The 20,952-nt window shown below is 43.5% G+C and overlaps 1 protein-coding gene across 1 annotated transcript in view; it reads left to right on the top strand.

Annotated features, from left to right (window-relative positions):
* Positions 1–2,404, top strand: part of Rcn2 (reticulocalbin 2) — a gene marked incomplete at its 5' end in the record, with an annotated part of 14,565 nt that extends 12,161 nt beyond the window's left edge. Inside the window, 2 exons of the mRNA XM_033756066.1 lie at positions 668–810; positions 1,452–2,404. Of these exons, the coding sequence (XP_033611957.1) occupies positions 668–810; positions 1,452–1,604 (296 nt within the window). The remainder of the gene's footprint in view (positions 1–667; positions 811–1,451) is intronic.
* Between the last annotated feature and the right edge of the window lie 18,548 nt (positions 2,405–20,952).

The following is a 20,952-nucleotide window of genomic DNA, read 5'->3' as shown; positions in this document are numbered from 1 at the left end:
CAAAATCCTGTGCCATTTCATGTAGGTCTTGAAAGAGAAATAAAAATGCTATGAACACTATAGAGCAGTGATGGTCTTTCAGCAACACAAACACCCTGCTGTGGCATGCACACGTAGGTTCACCAGCCCTGCTGTCTATAGACTGTGGAAGGTGCCTCACAAGTATATGAAATTAGCGGAATTTTTTTTCTTTAAGCTGCTGTCTTGTTTAAGAATTGTTCCTTAGAAGTACCAAAAAAATGCAGGTTTTTAAATTGGTCGCCACTTTTACTTATTGTGACTGTCACTTTAATATGACACACGGGAGTAGTTTGTAACAGCACATAGGAAACTACATAGCCACGTAACATACATTATAAAATATCAACTCAAGTTTGAGAAAGCTAGATATCAGAACAGGTAGCAGCAGTTAGCAAAAGCACTAGTTTATAATAATGTGCAACAATCTCAAAAGCATAAGTTGTTTAGACTTGGTATCAACTTTTGAAAACTACCGTTATAGTCATACTTAGTATTTCAGGACCTTTCAGTTAAGTATTTCTGTTTCACTGGGTTTCCTTTAGTAAACTTTAAATTCACTTCCTTTATTCTAGAATTATACCAAACTTCTTCATGGATGCATGTGATATTCTTGTATGTATATTTGTGGCTTTTTTTTTTAATTCAGCTGCAAATGAAGATCCTGAGTGGATACTTGTTGAGAAAGACAGATTTGTGAATGATTACGACAAAGATAATGACGGCCGACTTGATCCCCAGGAGCTGTTGTCCTGGGTGGTACCCAATAATCAGGGCATTGCACAAGAGGAGGTGAGTGTCACAGACTGCCTGCCTCTCTTCCTGCCCCAGGTTAGGTGCTATGGATACGAAACAAAGTTGCAAACCTTAAACTGGGGAAAGAAGTAATGATGTTAAAAATTTAAAACTGATGCATTGTAGTGTTTTTGTGTTGTTATTCTGATACTGTGTCTTACTAAATTGCCCAGGTTGGCCTTACTTTGAAGTCCTCCTACCTCAGCCTCCTCAGCCTCTTGATAGCTAGGCTTATTGACATACTGTCCAATTCACTTTTGTGTTTTGAATTAACTCATTGAACTGTTAAATCATCAAAAGAGACAAGCAGATGATGTAACATATTAATCTGAGAATACAGAAAATAGAATAGTAGTTTGTATTACCCATAGGGCCTTAAAGTAGATTAACATAATATTGCTTACCCTTGAAATATACTGGACTGGATTTGAGTGGAGGGTGGGCAGAGCCAGCACAAGTTTAGAAAGGAGGTGATGAGAGAAGCAGTAGAAACAGTTACAGTGTTTGGTATTTGTGGATACTCGACATTAGTGAATACTCTGCACACCTAAATGGTTTTGGCAAATCAGTCACTAACGTGGGAACATGTTGCTGAAAAAACTACATTTGACATCTCTTTGGTTTGCTTTGTTTTTCAGGCTCTTCATCTAATTGATGAAATGGATTTAAATGGTGACAAAAAGCTGTCTGAAGAAGAGATTCTAGAAAACCAGGACTTGTTTCTTACCAGTGAAGCCACGGATTACGGCAGACAGCTGCACGATGACTATTTCTATCATGACGAGCTCTGATCTCAGTGTGTCTGCACAGAGGCTGGGATCCTTTTCTAACCTGTTAACAACTTTACTTTTGTGATGAAATATTGATGTTGTATTTTACACTCTTAAGTCTTACCACAGTTAAAATGATCTTAATGTGGGTTATCATTTTGACCTTTTAGAAAAAAACAACAACAAAAAAAACAAAACCTGATATTTATTCAAAACATAATGAAGAAATAAAGTGTTCCTGTTGTGCCATAGGACCACGAAGTCTTTCCTGAATACTCCATCTGTTTAGTACTATATTGTGGAATATTTGAGTTCCATTTCCATACTTGAAAACATGGAGGACTTTAGACATGCCTGAATAATGTTATTATTTAAGTAGTATGTGACTAAGCTATCAATTCTTTGTTCTAAGTAGATTTAATTTTGGGGAATGACAGAAAGGACAATGTTTTTAGGTGTAGCATTTTGTTTTCAGACCTTTAAAGGAAACTTTAGAAGGACTTAAACCTCACACGTTAATATTGAGAAGTTCTAGTTAATTTTAAAATATTTTCCATAAAGGGTTTCATTGTATGAAATAGAACTTTATATTTTTGCATATGTATAGATAGTAATTATATTTAATGTATAACTATAGCATTCCGGTGAGTGGAATTCAACATTGTCCAGAACTCTTTTCATTTTTGACTGATTAAAAGTGAACTGTCCTATCTTTTTATATGTTTGTTTTCTTTTTTCCCAGATAAACCTTACTTCAGCACAGCTTTCATTGTATTATGTGTTATCTTGCCTTGTCTGTTTCTTTGGGTAGTGAAGGTTCTTAAAACTGTTAAATCATTCTTGCTGCATATTCTTATATTACTTTTTCTGAAATAAAAGAATCATGATATAGTTGAATGTATACCCAACACATTTCATTTGCTCTTGGCAGATTTTGCTGGGTTTTTTCCCCTTTTTTTGGTGAGGCTATGAATTGAACCCAGGGCCACGTGCATGGTAGGCATGTGTTCTAGCACTGAAGTACACCTCCAGCCGTAGAGGTAATCTTTAAAAACATGCAGGTTAAAGCCAGGTGAAGGGTTGCATGCCTATCATCTCAGCTACTTGGGAGGCTGAGGCAAGAAGATTCACTGAATCCTGGAATTCAAGACTTAGTCTGGGCAGCATAGGAAGAGTCCAACTCAAAAAAACATGCAGGTTGGAATCACCAGCAGAACTCATTACTATATTTGAACTCAATTTCAGTTATGCTGAAATTAAAATCATACATGCTAAGCTTTTGTGCACACCTAAATGGTCATTTTTAATTTCCTTCAGATCAGTTTATTCCTTTGATGATGGGGGTGGGTAGTGAAAAGTTAGAAGATAAATTTTTTCCTAGTTTTTCCAGAGGTAGATATCCCCTCCCCCGTTTTTATGGGGTTTTTTTTTTTGTTTTGTTTTGTTTTTGTTTTTTTTGAGCCAGGTCTTACCATATAGTTCAGGCTGATCTTGAACTCACCATGTAGCCCAGGCTGGTGTCAAACTGAGCGATCCTCCTGCTTTGCCTTCTGAATGCTGAAATTACAGGTGTGCACCACACTTGGCTGGTTTTCCTTTTCAGCTTTTTTTTTTTAAAAGCAGTATCTTTGTTCACAACAAAACTGAGAAGTAAATAGGGTTCTCTTATACTGTTCCCACTCCCTACCCCACACCTGCACCAGCAATACACTTGTGACCATCAACAAACTTGTATTGACATCAAGCCCCTAAGGCCCATAGTTTACTCTGGGTTTCACTGGTATGCATTCTATGAGTTTGGATAAGTAGAGGGTAGTGTGAACACATACAGTATCATACAGAATTGTTTCACTGCGTTAAACATCTCGTGCCCTGCCAACATCCCTTTCATTCCCTTTGAACTTTACCATCTATATAGTTTTTACTTACATTTCTTATTGCTTATTGGTTATACAGATCAATGAGCTTCATTTTGGTGAGTTTGAACATGCATGTAACATATTTTTAATCATCTAGTCATCTAGCCCATCATCTCCCTTGCCCCATGTAATTTTTTTAATTTAAATTTTTATTTAATTTTTTTTTTTTTTTGGTACAGGGTATCGAACTTGGGACCTTGCGCTTGCGAGGCAGGCACCACTGAGCTAAATACCCAGCCCTTATTTAAAATGTTTTACTGTGAGAAAATAAAATTTCCAATCTTGGTCATTTTGAAGTCAGTGGCAGTAAATACATCTCTAATATTGCACGGCCACATTTCCAGCCATGTTTGTAACTTCATTTTGCAAAACTACCTGGTAAGTAACATTTTCCCACTCTCTCTTCCCTGTGTCACCTGGCACCAGTTGTCTGCTTTTTATCTGTAATTTAACTCCTTTTCATACCTTACAAATACTGCAATATACCTAGAATTTGCCAGAAATTTTGCATACAGTGTCTTTTTTTGTGATTAGCTTATTCTATTGAGCTTAATATCCTTAAGGGTTACCCATATTGTTACACATGCAAAACTTTCTTCCTTTTTAAGGCTGTTTAATATTCCATTGCATATCCACATTCTGCTCACCTTATCCAAATACCCCATCGATGTGCTTGGGGTTGCTTCTACTTTATCATGAGTGATGGTGCTACAAACATGGATGCACAAATATCTTTACAGTCTCTGCTTTCAGTTCTTTTGGATACGTGCCTAGAAGTGGAATGGCTGAATCTAGTTTTAATTGTTTGAGGAACCACCAGTGTTCCCATACCCACCAGTAGTGCACATGGGACCCAGCTTCTCCACATCATAACCCTTAGTGTTTTCTGGTCATTTGAGTGTTGCCATCCTTAGGGGTGGGAGGTGGGGTCTTGTGGCTTGATTCACATTTCTCTAATGATTCTATCTCGGGTTCTGCCTATACCAAACTACATTGCCTTTGTGATTCTAAATGTGAGGATAAATTTATGCTGTTGTTTCTGTACGGTTTTTGTGTTATCTCCATTAAAGTGAGAAATTTCTATTTAAGCTTCTAAGATGTTTTCCACTTTGGAAAATGATTTAGGAAATCCAGGTAAAGTGAAGATTTTTAAACAAATGTTACTTCATTTAAACAAACTAATTTACTCCATTTCAACATTGAGCTTTTTTGAATAAATATTTAGCTGTATATCCTGGCTAGCATAATTTTTTTTTAACACCCGATACAAGGAAGCCCGCCAGAGCAGATACTAGTCTCTGTTTTCTTTGGAAAAAAGGACTTAATCTAAATACAAAGAAAAATAAGTACTGGAAAATACCTAGAGTTTGATATATCTTTATTTAACATTTTAACCAGATAGTCCATGAACTGTAGAAAAAAAGCCATACGAATTTATAAAATTATTTTAAAGTATTTAGAGATTTTTTTTTTAAATCCTATAGCTTTTAATATTGGCTTTTCATGCCTTAAAAAATGGCACTTTTTTTTCTAACAAACCTACTTTTGTTCTGTGTTCTACAGAAATATTTTTTCTTCTAAGATGAGTTTCCAATTACTATTTTGCTCCATTATTGAACTATTAGTAGCAGATGATAAAAGAGATAGAGAGATTGTCTCATTACAACAACACATGAAAAATATTAACTAAGGTCTTTCTTGTACCAGCTGCGGGTCTATTTGAATTAATGCTTTGTTGTTTCATCTGCAACAAACAATGTCAGCCAAGTGATCCATTTTATGAGTTCCTTGTAATGAAAAACTTGATTAAACTTAATTATGCACTGACTGCCTTCCTGGTGGTCAGGAAGGGAAGCTGCCTAAGCCATTAACAGTTACTTTACCTTGTTGCCACATAGCAATTAGCCTTCAGTTTCTGCTCTCCAGACTTTCCGCTTTATAATCCCAAACAGCCAGGCAAAGTAACAATGACTGGAAGCTTAGAGAAGGAAAGAGATGAAAATGATGTGCATTAATACCATTCTCCTTCCGCTAAACTTAGAGGAGAAACGTGTAATTTATAAAATGTCACGTGGCAAAAAGAAAAACTTTAAAGGCTTAGGTAGGAGTCAGTGTGTTATCTTACATTAAAAAACTGCCAAGTAAGCTCTAGATAGTTACTGAGTGAACTTCTGAGGGAAATGCTAGAGAGACGGCACGGACTGATCATCAGTTGATTTCACTGACTGACTTGTGCACATCTTGTCTGCTCTTGCCTTGTGTCTCTCAACCTGCCATCACCCAAGACCACAGTGTGTAATTACATCTATGTGAACCTTAGAGGCAAGAAGTACTGTAGATGGGCGTTCTCGAGGGCGAGGGGTGGGAATACAGAGGGCTGGCTAATGAGCATCTTGTTCTGTTGTGGGATGATGAGAATGTTCTAAAGTGAGATGGTGGTGATATTGCCCAGCTCTCCCAATATACTACAAACCACTCACCTAGCAACTTCAAATGGGTGAGAATTTATTGCATGGGAATTATACAATAATAAACCCATTTAAAGAAAAAAAAAAGTAACTCGTGAGTTTCTCACCATAAAGCTGCTCTGTGGAAGGCTTCCCTGGTTGGTCAGTGCCCCATAGCACTCCTCAGAGTGGTCTTGGGCCACCTGGGAGCACTGGAAGAACAGTCAGGGGTCTCAGTGCTCCTGAAATCTATGAATACACAAGCACTGATTGTTCTTCATCCTGCATGGTGTTAGAAGCCCCAGTGGGCGAGAGACCTGCTTATAAAATTATCTGAGCCTAAAATCAAATTACATTTTAAATGAAATTTTTTTTACACAATTTTAAAGTGCACCGTATTTTCAGAAATACAGCTGCTGTGTAAATCAAAAGGAAATGATGCTTTGTTTCATTCAGAACTTTTCTACAAGTTGTTACCATTCAGAAAACCAGGGCACAAAGGACAATGTCCCTACCTTCTTCGTTTGTACCTGGCCCATTCCCCGGCTGGCAAACGCCTGTCTTCTGATTTCATCACAACCAAGTATTTACATCCTTTAGTGATGTGTCCTTCATTTCTCCATCCTGTTACAGTCAGTGTGACACTGTGTGTTAGCCAGAGTATCTGGGTACCAAATACCACACTGTGTGCAGAGGCAGGAGACATAGGGAGGAGCTGGCAATGGTGATTTGCCCTGGGCAAGGAACAGCAGACAGGCATTGTGCTCCTGGCCTGAAGGGGGCTGATAGGTATAGGTGAAGCCCCGCCTTCTTTGCCTACACGGGAGCTGTGACCTCAGCACTGTGTCAGTGCTGTGAGCATCTCAGGGGAGTAGGGAATAAACACACTCATCTTTTACCTCCCACTGCACATTTCTGTCACATACTGGCGGAAGGCCACAGGAATCCTATTCTAGACAGATAAGTTAGGTATAAATACAGGCAGTCAGACAGGGCTGAGCCCTCAGAAAGTCAGGACGAGAGGTGAAAACACAGTACAACTGTGCCAGAGACACGCCAGCTGGAGGCCAGGCCTCATGATAATAACAAGAGGACAGAAGGACAGGCCTACATACTTCCCCAAGGGATGAGATCAGTGATAACACCTGGTCTGGAAAGTCTAGCTAGTCACCCACTTCAGTGGGTGACCAAGACCCCTGGGTCCATCACCCTCCTGAGAAGTTCTTTGTTCTTTCCTGTACTCTTGATAACTGACTTGCTTCCTAAGCGACTACACTTGTAACCTTATTGGTTGGTTGATCATAGCTTTAACCCATGTAGTGCACACATAGTTTTTGCTCTATAAAAACTTCCCTGTATAGTGGGGTCCTTGGCTACCCAATCAGGACCCCTCCTGCCTCTCTTATCAATAAATATCTTCCTAATCTTAACTTCCATTGTTCCTACAATTCACTCTTTGATTTTAGAGAATATGAATCAGACATTTAACAGGTTGAGAGTTGTATTTCCCTTATATAATTTGGAGGTACTATTTCATCTCTCACTGCCACTGGTGGAGGGGAGCCTCTAGGCCCAGAACAGGCCCCAGGAGGATGGGGGGAGATAAAAAATGGGTGTGTGGTGCCTGCCTATGATCCCAGCTCTCAGGAGACTGAGGCAGGAGGAACACTGAAAGTGGAGGCTAGCCTGGATTACACAGTGAGTTTAAGGCCAACCTGAATTACACAGTGAGACCCCGTCTTAAACAAACAAACAAAACAAGCAACAACAAATTAATTCGCTTTTTAAAGGGTTTTCTTGGTTTTTGTTTTGTTTTGTTTTTTGAAACAGGGTCTTGCTACGGAATCCAGGCTGGCCTTAAACTCACTGTGTAGACCAAGCTGGCCTGGAACTTGCAGCAATCCTCTTTCCTCCGCCTCGCAAGTGCTGGGATTACAGGCATGCACCCGGCCTTAATTAGTTAATTTAAAACTGCATATGTAGATAAGTTACACTACCTGTGAATTTTGCTTTACGATAGTAAAGCAGATGTTACAATGGTCCTAGAAAGGAAGCACTTGGTGTCTATGACTGAAAATCACTGCTCAGAGGGAAACAGTTTAAATAGACTAGTTTAAAACTTAAAAAGACCGTGACTTACACCCGGAGTTCCAAATAAAAGTGAGGACACTGTAACCACAAAAAATAACATAGTGCTAAGGAATCTGACCGAGATACTCCGAGGTAACCCATTTCCTCGTGGGAAAGACAGATTAGCTCAATTGTTGTTGAGGAACAATTATTTCCTAAATATATCAGTTACCAAAAATAAAACACTGCCTCTGGACTCAATGATGTGTGTGCTTTACGTTTTAGTTGTTTTTGTTTTGTTTTGGCACTGGGGATCAAACTCGGACCTTGCGCTTGAGGGGCAGGTGGTGGAACCACTGAGCTAAATCCCTGGCCCTTATGTTTTAGTATAAAATCAGGTAGACTGACAGTTGGAGAGAATGACAGGTTCTCAGAGTTAAACCCAGTTCTAGTGGATTGAAAAAACAAGAAAGCAGAAAATGCATGCAGTCCTCACCATCATCAAGCCCAGCTTGGGCAGAGCCCTCAGCAGTTCCCTTATTTCTCATCCTTCTCCCCTGTGTTGCTTTTGCTCTCTCCCTTCTTACCCTGCTCTTTGTCTCTTCCCTGACTCACCAGAAAGAAATCATGGAGTTCGGGGTTTTCCTTCCACCCTGAAAGTCCCTGTAGCAGGGCCCATGCTGACCTCTTCACATTCCCTTCAGCTTCTCTCAAACACATAGCAGCACCTGGAAGCCTTCTGAGATTGGCAGTTTGCTTCATTTTCAGTGGGTAGGGATTTAAGGAGCAATTCGCAAACTCAGGCCACTGAGATCATCATCCCAGATGATCAGTTAATCCAAGATGGCTCAGGGGGACCGGGTTAGCAGCTGGTAAAAGCTGGGTCCAGAGCCAGGGACGTAGATCAGCGGCACAGCACCTGCCTGGCAAGCTCAAGGTCCTGAGTCCAGTTCAGGGTTTCCCAGCTGTGGCCCCTGTGCCTTTCTATTGAATGATTCTTTTCAGGGAGAAGCAAAGACTGTCTGCACCTCTGGGTGTTCAGCTGTGTCCCTGGCCTCTGCTCAGTGTCTCCTCTCCTTTGTGACAGAAATGTCAAAGGGAGAAGCAAAGACTTTCTGCACCAATGGGTGTTCAGCTGTGTCCCTGGCCTCTGCTCAGTGTCTCCTCTCCTTTGTGACAGAAATGTCACCACATATTACCTGTATGTCTCTTGCAGGACAAAATCACAGCCTATTCATTTTTTTGGTGCTGGGCATTGAATCCAAGGCCTTGCCCATGCTATACCTGTGTCTAGCACTGAACAGACCTTGTGGCTCTGAGATGCTTCAGATGGCTTGAAGAATCCGGTCTTGGAGGCCGGGCGTGGTGGCACACACCTGCAATCCCAGCACTTGGGAGGCTGAGGCAGGAGGATCTCTGAGTTTGAGGCTAGGCTACATAGTGAGTTTCAGATCAGTGTTAACTACGTAGTGAGACCCTGTCTCAAAAAACCAAAAAAAAAAAAGAATCCAGTCTTGGAAGTCATTGATCTGCTTTCCATGTGACTCCCACAGCAGCTGCAGGAACCCAGTCTGGGGAAGGAACTGGCCAGTGCCAGATGTCCTCTCTCTGTGTCCCAGGTCTGTTTCCTCAGCAGAAGGACAAGGAAAGAATCAGATGAATGGATCTTTACATTTCCTTCCAGTACTGAGACATCTTTGCCTGCTGTGCCTAGCAACTGGCTGGAAATGGAGTGATTTTTATGCTTGATGCACTGATTGAGCAGAATTTTATCTTTCCAATTAATTAGGAAGAAGTAAATTAATTGCTTTATGGTTGTGGTGTTACTGATTCTCCACCTCATCCTCAATGAGCTTGCTGTGCATGCTCTCCACACCCCACCTCCCTGGGGACAAACAGGAAAGGAAGGCTTGACATTGTTTTCATTCCTAAATTACATAACCAGCTCAGTGCGGAATATAATTTAAACAGACAGGAAGAAACTCTGCCTTTTTACGGGAGGAACTTAGAAGTGGGGATGATGGATTTAACAACTCCACTTTGAAAGACAAAACCCATCTGTAGGAATTTCACGATGTGGATATTTTTTACAGAGTGCAATCCTAGTATGAAATGAACTCAAATGAACTCTTTCCCTTTTCCAATGTGACTTCCAGTGCATCTGTGATCATCCAAAAAATTCTCCCCATCCCTCCATCCCTCCAAAAAAAAAAATCTCCCCATCCCTTCATCCCTCCCTTCTTCCCTTGTTTATTGAGCTCTTCCTGGATGAAGCATTATGACTGGGCGGCCACATTGTCTGTCTTTGTTCAGACGGGCAGTCTGGGATACAGGAACGGTGAAGACTGGGCCAGGTCCTAGAATAGCAAACAGGCAAGTCAGGAACAGACCTGCTGGACCCCCTGTAATGAATTCTAGCTCCTCCCCACCATAAGACCCTCCTTACTCTCCCAACCCCAAGCCTGTAGTCCTTGGACTGGGAGGAGCAAGGTGAGGGTCTTCCCTAACCCTCCTAGAATAATAAGAATCCAGGAGCCCAAGGCTCTTGGTTTTCTTCTTTTATGTTTTTTCACACACCTACAACAGCTACTGGAACATAATAGGTACTCCAGAAGCACTTGCAGAATTAGGGAATGAATGAGTGGGTGGCTGAAGCCTCCTGGTTTCCCACTCCTCCTTGGCATCTCTACCAAAGCACTTACTGCCTTCATCTTTGTCTCTCTCATCATCTTCGGCAGCAGCTTGGCATCTCAGAAGGCAGCGGGGCCGTGGAGGACAGCAAGTCGGGCCAGTGAAACCAGACAGGGGGTCAGGCGGGATGGGGGCTCCACAGCACCCCATGAGGAGTGTGGAGTTGATCCTGTGAGCCTAGGAAGAGCATGGATCATTAACAGGTTCAGAAGGAAAAAGGAGTCAGGGCATCAGCTAGAATGTGGACTCATCTAGGGCGAGTAAAGAGCCCTGGGTAGGCCAGCGGCAGCAGGGACAGATGGTGGGGACACTGTGGCAGAAGAATCATCAACAGGACTGATCTGACACAGCAGTAAAAAGCAAGCCCTGCATCAAGCTCAGGAAGGCAATCTACTTTTTATGCCCTATCAGGTAGCAAAAATATGATTCATATGAATTATATTGATTCTTACCATTAATTTCTAAATGGACTTTAATTTTTATTAACAGCCTTTGGGGGCTTATTATTCAATAGAGAAGCAGACCGTTTTTCTCCTGGGAGAGTGTTTAGAATGGAAAAAAACTAAAAGGAAATTCTTTCGTTGCTAGGTAATAAAGAGAGATGAAGCAAGCAGGGCTGAGTGGAGAGCCCTGGAACCCGCTGTTACCCACGTCTCCATCAAACCTCAGTGGGCATTATGGCAGCTTCTCTTAAAGGTTACAACAGGAACTCCACACATTCTCATTAAAGCCCATCCAGGTTCTGATAGGAGCTGATGATGGTTTGAAAACCTTGGCATTTCCAGGTGGCAATAAAGCAACTTTCTAAGCAACAAAAGGGCAATCCTTTGAGCAGGCTGCAGGTGAGATGAATTCCACAGCGGGGAGCTAAGAGCCAGAGATGAAGGCTCCTTTTCTACATCTATCGGCCACCAATTGACAGCTCCCACCCCTGAAACCAAATTGCCTTCTTTCTTGGTCCAAGAAATTTCACAGTTGGCTGTCAGTCTTTGATGCTTAGGTGGTGTCAAACATTTTAAAAGCAACAAAACCCCCCAAACCCTAACACCTCTTGTCCTGATCACAGCCAGTTCCCTCCCCTGCTTCCCACTGGCTGTTCCAGGGTGGGAGATCAGGTGTCTGGACTGGTTGTTATATGAGAGGACTTCTCTTCCCTTAGAAGCCTCATCTCTGGGAATGGCAGTTCTTAGAGTTCCCAGGGTGGAATGTAGCTCAGTGGTCAAGCGCTTGCCTGGATTCTATGAGGCTCTGGGTCCAATCCCAATTACCTCCCCTCAAATCTACAGTGTCCCTTTTTAGGGTCCCTGGGTCAGGTTTTCAGGCCCCTGAAGCACACCCAGGTGTTCTAACTGCACCACTGGGCTCTGTTCTCTGAGAGGAAATGGTTGTCTTCCAGTCAATTCCTTCTTAAAGGTCAAACTCAGCCCCAGAGGAGAGGTTTTCATTCTCCCTGAGATGAAATGCTCAGCAGGGCCAGGCTAGATGAGTCCCACCCCACCTCCACCCGGGACTCCAGAGGGGAGAGGCTGGCACAGGGAAGGAGGCCAGGTGGTCCTGCTGGGGTTAGGGTTGGGCTGTATCCTGCTGGGCCCCTGCAAACACCTGTGTTCTTTGACACGTTACTTTCTTGGGTGTCCCCGTGATCCCTTCATCCAGTGGTTCTCAAAGAGTAGCTCTAAAATGGGGAGGTATGGGAGGTTTGGCCCCACCCGATATTCCGAATCAGAACTCTAGGGGGAGCCCCAAAATCTATGCTTCATCCAGTGCCTGTGCAATTTCCAAGCAGTGAAAATCATGGGTTCCAATGTCCCTTTGAATGGTGTGTGCCTCAAAATGCTTTTCCTTGTAGTTCAGTCTGTCATCTTTGCTCCCCAATTCTGCACCTGTGAAGCCACCTCACCATAAGGCTGTTGAGACCTGCTGCTGTGACAGCTCTGTGACAGGCACGAAGGACAGAGGAGAGCATTTGGAGCCTGGGGAGGAAATCAGAAACCTGCTGGGGCCAGTTTGAATCTTCACACCTTTACAAAGGGTGAGAACTGCAAAAAAGCAAACAATCAACCCAACACCATTTAAAGAGAAAAACCAAGTGCCATTTGAAGGAGCAGCATAGCAAATTGAGGTGATGGCCATAAAACATTTTCACTTCTGACAAATAATCGCTTAGGGCAGGTAATGGTGTGTTAAATATCACAGGGGAGACAGGCCCTGGACGTCCATTCAGTAGAGAGCCCAGATGAGTGGGGAGAGGAGAGAATGTGGGATGCACAGGACCAGGAGGAGGCATCCTGATCTTGAGAGCTGCCTGGCAATGGGAGCATGGGCAGGGTGACAGGAACCCCCTGGCACCAAGGTTCTATGAGTCTGGGTGGCCACATAACAGAGGTCATTTGTGAAGGTGATTCTCATATGAGGTATGAAGATGCACTAGGGTCAATGTTTGTGTATCTTAAAAATTTTAGCACAGGTAACAACCCATGTTGATTTGATTCATAAACCAGATCAAGAAGGAGCCCCGTTAGTGATTGCTGCATGGGGGATCTTGGAGCCACCCCTAGCTGCCCCCCCCATCATCCCTTGGGTCTCTGGGGTGAGTGTCGTGCTCCCGTGCTCCCTCCCAACTTGAGCTTCTCTCTGTTCCCTGGTTCTTCTTGGTGACTCTGCAAGCTTCTGCTCTCATCTTCCCCAGCTCCTCCAGAGCTGTGGTCAGCCTCTGGTGTGACCTCACCAGGAAGGCAGCGTTTGGGGTTGGGGGCCGCAACATGCACAGCCAAGTGCGGGCCCCTCCCCAGGATGGTGCAGCAAAGGTTTTGCATGCTGAGGGCAAGGTTGACCAGGCAGCAGAGTACAGAGGCTGCAGTCCAGGCTGACCAGCAGGATGTGCCGGGCATTAGCCAGAGTCAGTGCAGACAGGACAGAAGGCAGGCGAGTCAGAGGCCAGCGCCAACAAGCAGGGTATGGATAGAGCTGGTGTGGCCCTGCCATCTCTGTTTGTTTGAGATAAGGTCTCGCTATGTAGTTCAGGCTGGCCTTGGACTTGGCAGTGTTCCACCTGCCTCAGCCTCTGAGTGCTGGGGTCACAGGCATATTCCACCTTGAAGGCTGCCCTGAGTCTGCCCTGGTGAGGTCTCAGAAGTGAACTGGGGACTGTCCCAGTGCCAAAGGGGCTAAGTGTGACAGGGCCATGGGCCTGCCATGGAGGGAACCAGCCAGAGCCCTTCCTTCTCTGCCCAACACTTGCTGGCTCTGACAGGTTGATTTTTTTTTCCCAACAGAACCAGTTTTTGTCATAAAATTCTCAGACTACTTGAACTTCTGGATTATAAAGTCTTTTTTTTTCCCCATAGTGTTGATAGCTCTAAACATCTAACAGGCAGAAAATGGTTTCCCTTCGGAAGGGAAACAAAAAGAATAACAGCAAGGAGATTTCATTACAGTGCAGCCGCTCTCTGCTTGGCAAGAGGCACAGCTGTGACCTGGAACTGTTTTTATTTACTGAAAAGGAAAGAAAATTATTCATTCATTCAACAAACATCTATTGAGCATGCACACCAGGGTGAGTATTCAGTTATGCCCCCAGCTTGAGGCACCATCAATGGAGACGGCGATGGGCACAAGAGAGTCACAGTCCAGGGTGTCCCTGCATTGACAACTGGTTTACACAGGCTGCTGCCTGATTTTCCTGGAGAAGGGGGAAAAAACAAACATACCATGAAGCCTTCTACAGAGAGCAGAGCCTGTGTGGGCAACAGTCAGGGAAGGGTGGCGCTGGCCTCCTGGGAGGAGAGGGTGTGGGAGGTGCTGAGGACAGTGGTACACAGGTGGGATGATGGCAGGACCTAGGGAGTCTCTGGACTTTGCCCACCAGGATCAGGAGCCACTGGTGGATTTTAAGCAGGGAAGAGTGGTGACCATGTTGCAGTTAGAAAGACTCCTCTATGAAAGGACACAATGTCTAGGATTTGTATCCAAATCAACTCAGACAAAAACACACAAGGTAATAATTCCCGGATGATTTGTAAATGGGAAAGAGCCCAACTCTCTATCAATGGACTTGTCAAATAAGCTGTGGCAGGTCTATGCAAAAAAAAAAAAAAAAAAAAAAAAAAAGTACCAGACAGCCCTGAAAAAGAATGAGGACTTATCTCTGTATACGATGTATTATTAATGCCTTAGTCACTTTTCTCATTGCTGGGACAAAATACCAGACACCCGTCATTTAAAGGAAACATTTATTTTGGTTCTCTAGGCTGGCTCCAAGGCAGGTAGCATGGAGGAGGAGAGCTGCTCACAGCATGGTGGACAGGAAGCAGGGAGAGAAGAGAGGAGTGGGGGAGGAGATAAACCTGCCAGGCCACGCCCCCAGTGACAACTCTTCCAACCAGGCTCCACCTCCCAACAGCAGGTCAGCTCTCAGCCCCAGGATCCAGTCACCTACCAGAAGCCCCACTATGAGTGCAGGGGGCTCTTGGGGAACATCTAGATATAAACCATGAAGATTAGGTTATAAAAAGGAACATGTATGTAAGATTTACCTAAGGAAGGCAGGGTTGCTGGTACATAACTGTGCAGATGTGAGTATTTATGCTGGAAATGGACAGGCAGTGGAAAGAAACCAGTGGGAAGTGGTTGTGGTGAGGGGCAGGGAAGGAATAAAGTGGAAGGGACAGAAGCAGAAGCTGGACTTCTCTGAATACACCTTCTTTTGTATGTTTGACTTTAGAACCAAAGAAATAACAAAAAAGTAAAAAACAGAATTAAATAAAAAGAGTCCCTAAAAAGAAACAAATGAACATGGATTGCATCTGTTGTCGGTGGGAATATGCAGGCGAACTATTCCAAACACAGTAATTGGACTGCTCATCCCTGGTGGGAAATAACCACAGACAAAAAGAGCCGCAAATACACAAACAAAACATCCCAAACTGCTTCCAACAGTCACTTAGCTGGCTGGAGGATTGGTTGTGGTTCTCTGACTGTTTCATTTACATTGTGGGATAAAGCAAATGATAAATTATGTGAAATTCCAACTCTAGAATTCCTGGTGTCTTTGAAAGAAAGGAGCATCTTGACCTGGGAGAAAGGAGATAGTGGTAAGACAAAAGAGGTTGTGCAAAACCCTGTAGCTCCGAAATTGAATTGAAACTATCCATGTGGATTTATGATGTGTTTTATCTTCAAAGGGTTTCCTACCTTTGACCTCTAAAAGCCCTAGGCACATGACCAGTCCAGTAGCCCTGAGCACCCCAGTACCAGGCTGTTTGAAATACTGTTCCCCAATAAATGGGCCAGTGGTTTACCTCAGTGGTTCTGACACCTGCCTCACAAGCGCAAGGTCCAGAGTTCAATCCCTGGTACCAAAAAAAAAAGAACCAGGGTTCCTTGAAAATACAATGGTTGAGCCCACCCAGGTCTGGGACAAGAAATGGACAAGATGGCCTGGATCATCAACTATCAGGTGGCATAGAAGTCTTCCAAGACTCCTGAGACAGGGCCCAAAGGACTCGGCAATCTGTGGGGAGAGGCTCCCCCTTGGTACGGAGATGGGACACTTTTTTAGTGTCAGTAAATGTGAAACTATGACACATTGAAGCACATTTAATGTTCACCTCCAGGAGTTCACAAATCTACTGAAAAAATCTCATGGGTCACCTTTGGAGTGTTTAAGGTTTTGAAAACAGAAATAATTGAGCATTTATCCTGCCATTCCTTCATAAACTGCACTACTGGGTAAGCAAACATGAGGCAAGGAGAAGTTTCCTTTTACAGAAGTAATTCAACTTATAAGTCAAGAAGTAATGATGAAATTGAGTTAACACCATTTGACAACCCATAATTAATTAATGGATAACAATGCAAGTCAACAATATCTGCTAATATGGCAAATAGAGACAACCAGACATCATAGATTTCCTGTGAAGTATTCTTGCCCAAAAATGTCCAACCTAAATCTAGATTCAAATGACAATTTACAGGAACTATAGGAGACAAAGAAACATTTTTTGGGATTTGACCAGTAATACTTTGTGGGGACATCTACAATATACATTATTTACTCTCTTAAATAAATAAGTTACAACCAGGCATGGAGACCCATACATATAATTCCTGCTCACTGGGAAGCTGAGACAGGAGGACCTCAAGGTTTAAGTCTAGCCTGGACAACTTATTGATGTGATAAGACCCTATCTCAAAATTTTAAAACGTTTAAAAAATAAGAACTGGGGATGTAACTCTGTGCAAAGGGCCTGGGCTCAATCCTCAATACCACAATAAATAAATAAATAAATTGCAATTAAAAGAAAGATATGGTAGAGGGGAGGGGGAAAACAGAATTCAGGGAAAAAAGAGATGTAAAGGAAATTGATAGTTAAAACATTAAAAGAAATACCACCAGTCATAATGTGTGGGGCTTGTTCAGATAAAGATTATAACAATTTAAAAATATAAATAATTTTTTTGTGAAATCTGAAAGGTAACTGGAAATTTGAACATGGCTAGACTTTAATGATACTAAATTTATTATGTTTTGGGGATACCAGGGACCTTGTGCTTGCAAAGCAGGTGGCAGCGCCACTGAGCCAAATCCTGGGTCCTTCTGGTAGCAGGAATTGACTCAGGACCTTGCACTTACAAGGCAGGAGCTGCGCCACTCAGGTAAAGTCCAAGCCCTAAAATTATTCTTAATTGTTTTTAGGTGTGATGTTGTTGATTTTTTTTTTTCAGGAGTTTGGAAGGGAGAAGAATTAGCATCCCTAAAAAATTTCTTCAAATTCATCCTCCTTTGCCAGCCTCCTCCCTGCTTAGAATACACATATCATCTCGACCCAGGGCCAACGCAACCAGAAGCTAAAAAATAATTCGAGGCATAAAACATACCATGAACAGAATGTACCTTTCCATTCCCACTGAGATCTACCATTCCTTAATCAATTTCTAGAATTTTCAACTACATTTTAAAAGAGTGCTAAATTATTGAAAATACCCCTGAAATGCCTTCCAATCGATGTGAATATTCAAAAGTTGCACATGGAAAAGTAATTATCATAGGTGAGATGTTATACAATCCTGCTGGACTACAGCATCAGTGTCCTGATTTTATTTATTCATTTTTTTGGTACCGGAGATTGAACTTGGGTCCTTGTGCTTGCAAGGCAGGCCACTGAACTGCTGAGCTAAATCCCTGGCCCTTAGTATCCTGATTTTAGATAAAAACATGTTCCACTGGAAGTTAGGGGTGGCGGCACAAACCTGTAATCTTAGCTACTCAGGAGGCTAAGGTAGGAGAATCACAAAGTCAAGGCCAGCTTGGGCAACTTACCAAGACACTGTCTGAAAATAAAATTTAAAATGGGGTGGGGCTGTAGATCCATGGTAGAGCACTTGCATAGCATGCATGAGCCCTGGGTTCAATCCCCATTATGAGGACCAGGCAGGGTGGGGGTGTTCCCTGGTATCTTGAAAGTAAGGGAAATCTAACACACAGGTGCCAGGGAGTTCTGCGTTGACGCTATTAACTCAAAGCAACAACAGATGCCACAAGTGATGAGTGATGAGTGGCTCGAGGCTGGCAGAGGGCAGGAGCAGGCACTGGGGCTCTGCCAGGAACCTGGTTCTGTACCAGATCACTGTGATGCTGGGCAGAGCTCGTCTTTGCTAGGCACTGGTTTACCATATGCCGAAGTCCTGGAGGTCCTTCCATAGTGGTTACCATGGAGACTGAACCCCCCCCCAGCCTGGCCCTGAGTCAGTTTAATAACTACCCAGTGGGTTCCCTGCCAGGCGACCAGACCGGGGCCCTGGGAATCATGGGAAGCCTGAGGGACAGGTACTGGAACACATTCTGAGGGAGAGAAGGGGGAATCACAGCAGGGCAATGAGAGCAGGGGTGGGAAGTGCTGAGTGGCAGACAAGGAGAGTCTGGGGCCACAGCAGCCCACACTGTGCCTCGTAAGGAGTAGATACGGTGCCAACTTTGGCCAGTGAGTTTGTGTTCTTAGCAGTTGGCTAGAAGGTGAAGGTCATCTTCAGCCCTCACCGTCCCCTTGGCCGTGGGATGCTGAGGTGGAGTTAGGAACATGTGACATTTATTGGGGTCCCAGCCAGTGAAAGAAAGGGACAAAAGCAGCTCAGACAAAGAAAGGTCAACCTGTTCTAAGGCCACCAAGCTGCAGCCAGACTTCAGTTTCCTCCAGAGGGGGAGTTGTCCGGCACCAAGTCTTGGTGGCTGGACCTTTTACCCCATCCTTGCTTGGTCACCAGTGGTGGCTGCCCTAGGAAGGTGTGAGCTCAGGTGAGGCAGCTCTGGAAGAAATAATGCTGAGGCTGCCAGCTGTCCTCCCTCCTGTAGCTGGGTGTCAGGTCCTCCTCGGAATGGAGACCTGGATCACACTTCTCTGTGTCTACCACACAGTGGGCAAACAAGCTCCTGCTCAACCGTGCACAGCACCTTATGGCGGCAGAGAAACTGCGGAGGTGCAAGTCTATGTCTCCAGATGCTATGGAAACATGGGAAGGCAAAGAAAATTGAACAGAGCTCTGTGTTTGAACCAAAGTTTCTGTTGGGAGAGTCAGATCCTCTGAGCCTCCTGGTTCCTGATTTTCAGGCCGCAGTTTTGAAATGTCCTCATCACAGCTCACCACTTCCGTCCCTCTCCCGTGCTGGCTCTGGGCCTGCTGATGTGCTTCCTGGTAGATTTGAGTGTCAGATCAGCCTTCAGTTCTATTTCAGGCAGAGAATATCATTTCCCTTCTTTCCCTGTTTCTGTATGACTTGGCCATGAAGTCAAATTTGGGGATGGAAGGCACCTCTGAAAAGAAACATGACTTGAGTCCTCCTAGGAGGCAACGTTCAAGCCCCTAGGCCTTCAGTGCCCCACGAGCATGTGTGTCAGTGGATGAATGCAGATGCGTATTTATTGCTAGTAGTGATAGTAGCAATAAAAGACTCACATTTCCCTAGGCTTCCACAAACCATCAAGGCTCACAGAGGCTCAGTATCAGCAATAACCTAAAGTTTCTTGGCTCACTTGCTCATACAAACCCTTGACTCTCTCCTTGTCTATTCCAGTTTCTAGGAAACAAGACATTAAAAAGCAATGCATGAATCTTGGCATGATGGTGGCACAGCTATAACCCCAGCACTCAGGAGGCTGAGGCAGAAGGATCACAAGTTCCAGGTCAGCCTGGGCTACATAGTAAGCTCAAGGTCAACCCGAACTACATCGTAAGACCCTGAATCGAAACAAAATAATGTGTTATGAGCCAAAGCTCTAGCCAGAGCTGGTGAACCTATGGCATGTGTGTTGTTTTTCTTTTAAAACAAAAGTTATTAATGTATGAGTTGTTTTTTTTCTAAAATAAAACCTTAGTATTTGGGTTTAATTGCAGTGTTGTAGTTTGGGTTGTAGTTTGGGCACTATTCTCTGAAAGGTTCACCATCACTGCAAGAACTACTACTAAAAGAAACCCAGGAACCTTGGATAAAGGCTGACTGCAGGGCTGGAAACAAGTACCTTACAAATGAGTCTGAAACCCCTGTGCCAGAGAATAAATAATAACCAAGTAGATAATGGCACCGCATGAGAAGGAAATGGAAGCCACTTGCTAAGGTTTACAGCCTCATGTCCCCCAAGAGCCTCATGCACTCTTAGGCACGGCTTGTGAGAGGTGATCAAGTTATGTGGTTTATAGCTGACTTGTTCTCAGGTGGGGCCTGATTAGAGGAGTCATCACTGGGGCCAGGGATTTAGCTCAGAGGTGCTGTGGCTGCCTCACAAGCACAAGGTCCTGAGTTCAATCTATGGTACCGAGGGAAAAGAAAAAGCAGTCATCACTGGGGGGATAGCCTGGAAGGGTTTATCTCCCTTCCCATCTCCTCTGATCCCTCTGTTTCCTGTCCTCCATGCCATCGAGCAGCTCTCCTTTGCTGGGCTCCTTTGCCATGTCATCCTTCATTGAATTCAAACAACCGTGGACTGAAACGTGAGCCAAAGAAACCTCTCCTCCCTTAAGTTATAAGTGTTGGATATTTTGTCCCAGCAACAAGGCAAGTGACTAAGACACCATCATCCTAAGGGGCTTACATTAGCCAAATCTGGGAGAATTTGTGCATCATAAAAAAAAAAAAAAAGAGTAATAGATTATAATCCATTGAATGAACTAGAAATCCCGGAGTCCTACTAAAATAAATAATATAACTAATATAAATAATATAAACTAATATAAATAAATGAATAAATA

Source organism: Fukomys damarensis, unplaced genomic scaffold (genome assembly GCF_012274545.1).
Source record: "Fukomys damarensis isolate Sample0158 unplaced genomic scaffold, DMR_v1.0_HiC HiC_scaffold_25, whole genome shotgun sequence".
Lineage (NCBI taxonomy): Eukaryota > Metazoa > Chordata > Mammalia > Rodentia > Bathyergidae > Fukomys > Fukomys damarensis.
This window is presented reverse-complemented; position numbering and strand designations above follow the sequence as displayed.